This window comes from Eretmochelys imbricata, unplaced genomic scaffold (genome assembly GCF_965152235.1).
Source record: "Eretmochelys imbricata isolate rEreImb1 unplaced genomic scaffold, rEreImb1.hap1 Scaffold_35, whole genome shotgun sequence".
NCBI classification, from domain to species: Eukaryota; Metazoa; Chordata; order Testudines; family Cheloniidae; genus Eretmochelys; species Eretmochelys imbricata.
Genome location: NW_027554347.1, coordinates 368,276 through 375,330, shown reverse-complemented (window position 1 = coordinate 375,330; position 7,055 = coordinate 368,276). Strand labels below are relative to the sequence as shown.

Sequence of the window (7,055 nt, the reverse complement as noted above, 5' to 3'; positions counted from 1 at the left end):
GGGGCTCGGCGTCGGTAGGGGGAGATTGTGAAGGGTGGTGGAAAGGAGGGGCCGGGGCAATATGTGGGGCTGGGGGGAAGGGGCACATCTGGGGGAAGGGGGGGCTGGGCGCTGAGAGGCCTCGTGTCCCCCCTATGTCGTCATTGGATTCTTGGCTAATCAGACCAGATTCCCCCCCCCGTGACCCCGGCTGGGGGGGTCAGGAGCCGGGGGGGAGGGGCGCTGTGGGGGGCACCGCCGTATCCCCCCTCGGTCCTCCCTCAGAACTTCCTCATTCCCTCCCCCCGCCTCCACATGCTAATGAGGCGGCTTCCCATTGGCCAGCGGCTAATGAGATGCGGGTGAGCTCAGCGCCCGGGGTTCTTTAAATGGGACCTCGGCGTCCGGGACTCCGCTGCGGCTCAGGGCAGGTCCCGGACGCCGGGGTTCCCCAGGGCGGCCCCTGGCGGCGAAGCGTGGAGTTGACAGGTGAGGAGGGGCGAATCTGGGTGTCCGAGGTTCAGGGGCCCCCAGTGGAAGAGGGGCAGGTGGGGGGGATGTGGGGGTATGGAGGACGTGTGAGGGAATAGGGGGGTAGGATGGGGGTATGGAGGGGGTGTGGGGGGAATGGGAGTATGGAGGGGAGGGGGGATGGGTGGGGGCATGGGGGTGTGGGAGGGATGGGTGGGGGTGGGACTGGGGGTATGGAGGAGGTGTGGGAGGGAGGGATGGGGGGTGGGACTGGGTGTACTGAGGGGTGGATGGGGGTGGGGACATGGGGGTGTGGGAGGGATGGATGGGGGGTGGGACTGGGGGTACAAAGGGGTTGGGGGGATGGAGGGGGCGTGTGGGGGGACAAGGAGCTGTACAGGGGAAGGGGATGCCTGTGAGAGGGAGAAATTGGGGGATGGTACCTGGGCTGGTCCATACGTGGCCATCTGCCACCAGAGGGGGCCTTTGCAGCATTAGCCTTGCTCTGCTCCCTCTGCGGTCTGTCTAGCCCGGTCCTTACCCCGAACTGGTCCATATACACACAGGTGGCCCATGTAGACCTGTTCCTCTGTGAGCCAGAGGCAGCCCATATAGACCAAGGAACCCCATCAATGTTCCCTCTAATTTTTGTCAGGCCGTGTGTGTAAAAAAATTTCTTCCGTGCAAATGTTTGTGGTCTAAACCATGGGGTTTAGGATCTGTGTGCCCACGTGCACAGCTCAGAGGGAACAGTGGACCCCATAATGCAAAGCCTGTGTGAATCCAGCCAAATTGGACCATACATCAATCCAGTCCATATACAGCCATTGGTCTATAGGAGACAGGTCTGTATAGAGCAAGGACCCTATATTGGAGACATCCTTTTGCCCTGATACCTGGGTGGTTCCTTGGCTGTCTACATAGCTGGTGAATATACCAAATTGGTCCATATGGCCAGTCCAAGACTTAGCTGTTACCTATACCTGGCCTATAGAGAAAGCTGGTCTTTATCCCAGTCTCTATACACAGCTGGTCCATATATCTGGTTTATAAAACCAGAAACATACTCTGTATAGACAGAGTCTGTAGAACTGGTCCATAGACAAAGCTGGTCTATGTAGAAAGCCAGTCCATAGACACAACTGGTCCACGTAGCTCTTCCGTTTAGAAAGTTGGTCTGTATAGCCGGCCCATTGACAAAGCTGGTCCATATAACTGTCCACAGAAAGCCAGTCTTTGGACACAGCCGGTCCATATACCCCGGTCCTTAGACACTGCTGGTCCGTATAGAGTGGAGTGGGTTTGCTGCCCAATCAGCCCCGGGCCCCTCACCTGTCTCTCTTCTCTCCCCCAGGTTTCATGCCCCACGACGCTGCCCCACCCAGGATGTCAGTGCCCCTAGCCGAGTTCCCCACCAGCCCCCTGGCCCTGGAATATCTCAACGATTTTGACCTGCTGAAGTTTGAGGTCAAGCGTGAGCTGGCCGGCCCAATGGGTGGGGCCTCCCTGGGCCCCTCCCCCTGCAGCTCAGTGCCACCCTCCCCCACGCTGAGCGAAGTGGGGCTGGGGGATGGAGGGGACCCCAAGGCAGGGCTAGAGGAGCTCTGCTGGCTGGCGGCGCTGCACCAGCAGATGGCCGGGGGCGGGGAGGGGCTGGGGCTGAGCCCAGAGGAAGCGGTGGAGGCCCTGCTGGGGGGGGCAGCCGAGGGGGGGTTCTGCCCCGGGGGGCTGCTCCAGCCGCAACAGCAGGTGAGTTGTGGGGGCAGAGAGAAAAGGGGTGGGGAAGGTAGACAGGGAGTGGGTGGTGAGAGGAGTAAGGCTGGAGAAGGGGATGTGAGGGGAAAGAGACACACACACACTTAGGGGGCACCGGCAGAGCCGGCGGGGGGCAGGGCTGGGCTAGCAGGGGGCTGCGGGTCGGGAGCGAGGGACTGCAGGTCGGGAGCGAGGGGCACCGGCAGAGCTGGGTGGGGGGCAAGGCTGGGCTGGCTGGGGGTCAAGAGTGAGGGGCACCGGCAGAGCTGGGTGGGAGGCAGGGCTGGGCTGGCAGAGGGCTGGGGGTCAAGAGTGAGGGGCACCGGCAGAGCTGGGTGGGGGGCAGGGCTGGGCTAGTGGGGGCCAGCGGGTTGGGGGTGAGGGGCACCGGCAGAGCTGGGTGGGGGGCAGGGCTGGGCTAGCGGGGGCCAGCGGGTCAGGAGTGAGGGGCACTGGCAGAGCAGGGGGGCAGGGCTGGGCTGGCAGGGGCCAGCGGGTCAGGAGTGAGGGGCACCGGCAGAGCTGGGCGGGAGGCAGGGCTGGGCTGGCAGGGGCCAGCGGGTCAGGAGTGAGGGGCACCGGCAGAGCTGGGTGGGGGGCAGGGCTGGGCTAGCGGGGGCCAGCGGGTCAGGAGTGAGGGGCACCGGCAGAGCTGGGTGGGAGGCAGGGCTGGGCTGGCAGGGGGCTGCGGGTCGGGAGTGAGGGGCAATGGCAGGGCAGGGCTGGGCTGGCGGGGGCCAGTGGGTCAGGAGTGAGGGGCACCAGCAGAGCTGGGGGGGGGCTGTGGGTCGGGAGTGAGGGGCACCGGCAGAGCTGGGTGGGGGTGCAGGGCTGGCGGGGGCCAGTGGGTCAGGAGTGAGGGGCACCAGCAGAGCTGGGGGGGGCAGGGCTGGGCTGGCGGGGGCCAGTGGGTCAGGAGTGAGGGGCACCAGCAGAGCTGGGGGGGGGCAGGGCTGAGCTGGCGGGGGGCTGTGGGTCGGGAGTGAGGGGCACCGGCAGAGCTGGGGTGGGGGGGGCAGGGCTGGGCTGGCAGGGGGCTGCGGGTCGGGAGTGAGGGGCACCAGCAGAGCTGGGTGGGGGGGGCAGGGCTGGGCTGGCGGGGGGGCTGTGGGTCGGGAGTGAGGGGCACCGGCAGAGCTGGGTGGGGGTGCAGGGCTGGGCTAGCGGGGGGCTGCGGGTCGGAGCGGGGGGCTCCAGCTCGCCCTGTCCAGTGGATCCGGGCTAATTCCTGCCTCCCCCGCAGCTCGCGCCGCTCCGCGACCGGCTCTCGGACGAGCAGCTCGTGGGCATGTCGGTGCGGGAGCTGAACCGGCGGCTGCGGGGCGTCGGCAAGGACGAGGTGCTGCGGCTGAAGCAGAAGCGGCGCACGCTGAAGAACCGCGGCTACGCCCAGTCCTGCCGCTTCAAGCGGGTCCAGCAGCGCCACGTGCTGGAGGCGGAGAAATCCCGGCTGGCCCGCGAGCTGGAGGCCCTGCGGGGGGAGCTGGCCCGGCTCGCCCGCGAGCGCGACCTCTACAAGGCCCGCTGCGAGAAGCTCCTGCCCCAGGCCCCCTCGCCCTCCCAGGGCTTCCTCTGAGCCGCCCCCGGGCGTGGGGGCGCGGACACTGGGGGGGCGGCCAGCAGGGGGCGCTGCTCTGCTGAGGCCTCGGGGGTGTCCTTCCGCCTGTGGCCAGCAGGGGGCGCTGCTCTGCTGAGGCCTCGGGGGTGTCCTTCCGCCTGTGGCCAGCAGGGGGCGCTGCTCTGCTGAGGACTCCGGGGTGTCCTTCCGCCTGTGGCCAGCAGGGGGCGCTGCTCTGCTGAGGACTCGGGAGGTGTCGTTCCGCCTGTGGCCAGCAGAGGGAACCCCCTGGCTCAATGACGTCTCCAGGCTCTCCACAGTCCCAGCGGTGTTACTCCCTTTTGCCACCAGGGGGAGTGTGATTGAGACCTGTGGGGGGAGCAGGGGATTTTGGGGGTGACTGTGGGGTTCCCCCTTCCTGCCTCCCGAGGGGAGTAAGTTGTAGGGGGAGGGAATTTGAGAGCCCGATCAACGTTTGTGTGGATTGTGAGGGGGGGCGGCCGTAGGTGTGGGGGACCCTCCCTCTGACAATGGGAGTGTGGGGGGGGGGCTGGACTCACCTGTTGCATGCCGGTCATGCCCACTGATGCTGCACCCCAAAAAGCAGCACCAGCAGCCAAGCACCCTCTGTACCCCCCATTGCCTCCCCAGCTCCCTCAGAGCGACCCTCCGCACCCATGGCTGGCCACTTCCTGTACCCCAATATCAGCCCCCTGCACCCGGCCAGGGGGGTGCACCAGCCAGCCCTACACCCCACTACCAACACGTGCCCCCCTACTGCAGTGCATCAGCAAGCCACCTCCTGGGCCCCCCCCATATTGAGCCTCAAGCCTCCCTGCTCCCCAATATTGGAAGTGAGCTCAGACCTGTGCTGCACCCCCTTATGACGCCCTGCTCCTCAGGATTGGAGTACGTCAGCCAAAGACCCCCCATCCTCTCCCTACTGGACCACCAGCCCCTCCCCCCCCCAAAATCCACTCTCTATTGATGCCCTGCCCCCCAACAGTGGGGTGCTCTCACCAACCAACCCCTCAGGACCCCCAAGTGCCCTGGGATCCCCTCAGCACAATAGCAGCCTCTAGGAGCCTTAGGGACCCCCCTGAGAGCACCCAGTGCGCCCTACTTCCACTCGGCGGGCCCTAGCACCCTCGAAGTCTAGGGGCGGGGCTTGTGGGGGGTCCCTGCGCCCCCTGCTGGAGGCGCACGACCCTGCCCTGGGTGTGGGGGGGTTAGTATTTTAGCCCCCCACATTCTGCTTTAGTCTTAAAGTCCCACGGCCCCACAAATGCTGCTGCCCCCTTACCATCCCTCTCCAGGAGGCGGGCTACCTGCGGAGCCCCGCCCACGGGGCGGAGCTTGTGGGGGCACAAGGGGCGGGGGCGGGGCCAGAGCCGTTGCTCCCCTCGCAGCTTTCCAATGTCGTTGTAGAATAAACATCACCGGACCCCACCGAGCCCGGCGCTGGCAGTTCTTGTGGGCTGGGGGTGGAGCCTAGAGAGGGGGAGTGGCCTAGGGAAGCCCCACCCCTCGGGCATATCAGCCCCGCCCCCAATCCCCCTCCTATGCAACATCCTCTCCCAGAGGAAGATACCAGCTCTGGGCAGCAGGTGGCCCGAGGATTCCGGGGGGGACTGGGAGCCAGGACGCCTGGGTTCTGGCCCTGGCTCGGGGCTGGGGGGGGGCAGGGAGCCAGGACGCCTGGGTTCTGGCCCTGGCTCGGGGACGGGGGGCTGCTGGTTAAGCGTGGGAGGGAGCAGGGAGCCAGGACGCCTGGGTTCTGTCCCTGGCTCGGGGAGGGGGGGGCTGGTGGGGGGGGGCAGGGAGCCAGGACTCCTGGGTTCTGTCCCTGGCTCGGGGAGGGGGGGCTGGTGGTTGGGGGGGACTGGGAGCCAGGACGCCTGGGTTCTGGCCCTGGCTCGGGGAGGGGGGGGCTGCTGGTTAAGCGTGGGAGGGAGCAGGGAGCCAGGACGCCTGGGTTCTGTCCCTGGCTCGGGGAGCGGGTGCTGGTGGGGCGGGGGGCAGGGAGCCAGGACGCCTGGGTTCTGTCCCTGGCTCGGGGAGGGGGGGGGCTGGTGATTAGAGGAGGGATTCCCGCTGTTCAGTGTGGGGGGCGCTCTTGTTCTCTGCCAGTTGTAAGGGGGTGGGGGGCAGGACTGGGCCACGCCCCCACAGCAGGAAATTCATCCCCCCCCTCCCGACAAGAAAACCAGCAGCTGCTGGGAAGTCACAACAGCCTGTAATTACCGCATGAAACGGGATTAACCCTTGAAGGGCTGCAGCCCCCCCCCCGCCTTGCCGGTGACCTGCAGCCCCCCAGCCAGCCCAGCCCTGACCCCCCCTGCCCTGCCGGTGACCTGCAGCCCCCCGGCCAGCCCAGCCCTGACCCCCCTGCCCTGCCGGTGACCTGCAGCCCCCCAGCCAGCCCAGCCCTGACCCCCCCCTGCCCTGCCGGTGACCTGCAGCCCCCCGGCCAGCCCAGCCCTGACCCCCCCCTGCCCTGCCGGTGACCTGCAGCCCCCCAGCCAGCCCAGCCCTGACCCCCCCTGCCCTGCCGGTGACCTGCAGCCCCCCGGCCAGCCCAGCCCTGACCCCCCAGCCCTGCCAATGCTCCTGCCCCCCGACCCAAAGCTCCTGCCAGCCCAGACCTGCCCCCCCAGCACTGCCGGTGCCCCTCCCCCCCAACCCACAGCTCCTGCCAGCCCAGCCCTGCCCCCTGACCCACAGCCCCTGCCAGCCCAGCCCTGCTGGTGCCCCTCCCCCTGACCCACAGCTCCTGCCAGCCCAGCCCTGCCCCCGCAGCCCTGCCGGTGCCCCCGACCCACAGCCCCTGCCAGCCCAGCCCTGCCCCCCCAGTCCTGCCGGTGCCCCCAACCCACAGCCCCTGCCAGCCCCAGCCCTAGCCCTGCCAGTGCCCCTCCTCCCCGACCCGCAGCCCGCCCAGCCCTGCCCCCCCAGCCCTGCCGGTGCCCCTCCCCCCCGACCCCCAGCCCCTGCCAGCCCAGCCCTGGGCTCCCCACCCCCAGCTCTGCATAGGGCTGACGCAGTCATCTCTGTGCCAAGGGTGGCCTTAGCTCATGGCTGGCTCCGTGCCCGGGTTCGCCGAGGAAGCCAGAGCTGGCTCCTGGCTCCGGTTGCCCGCGCAGCCGCCGAGCGGAAACCGTCCCCCCGGCCGGTGGGTCTAGGCAGCCCCTGGCCTGCGAGAAGACGGGGCAGCGAGCCCCAGACAGGAGCCGCCTGAGGAGCTCGCCAGCCCCGGCCCTTCCCTGCGTGGATTCCTGGCTGGCCCCCAAAA

General features: G+C 68.0%; 1 protein-coding gene across 1 annotated transcript; it reads left to right on the top strand.

Annotated features, from left to right (window-relative positions):
• Nucleotides 1–368: 368 nt before the first annotated feature.
• NRL (neural retina leucine zipper) lies at nt 369–3,794 on the top strand. The gene is made up of 3 exons (XM_077806925.1): nt 369–468; nt 1,805–2,199; nt 3,449–3,794. The coding sequence occupies exons 1-3, from the start codon at nt 369–371 to the stop codon at nt 3,779–3,781; spliced, it is 828 nt and encodes a 275-aa protein (XP_077663051.1). The 3' UTR covers nt 3,782–3,794.
• Nucleotides 3,795–7,055: the final 3,261 nt, after the last annotated feature.

Coding starts and splice junctions, on each gene's coding strand:
- NRL (XM_077806925.1), top strand. CDS start 369: ATGGGACCTCGGCGTCCGGGACTCCGCTGCGGCTCAGGGCAGGTCCCG. Junction 469..1,804: donor GCGAAGCGTGGAGTTGACAG/GTGAGGAGGGGC, acceptor TCTCTCCCCCAG/GTTTCATGCCCCACGACGCT. Junction 2,200..3,448: donor TGCTCCAGCCGCAACAGCAG/GTGAGTTGTGGG, acceptor CCTCCCCCGCAG/CTCGCGCCGCTCCGCGACCG.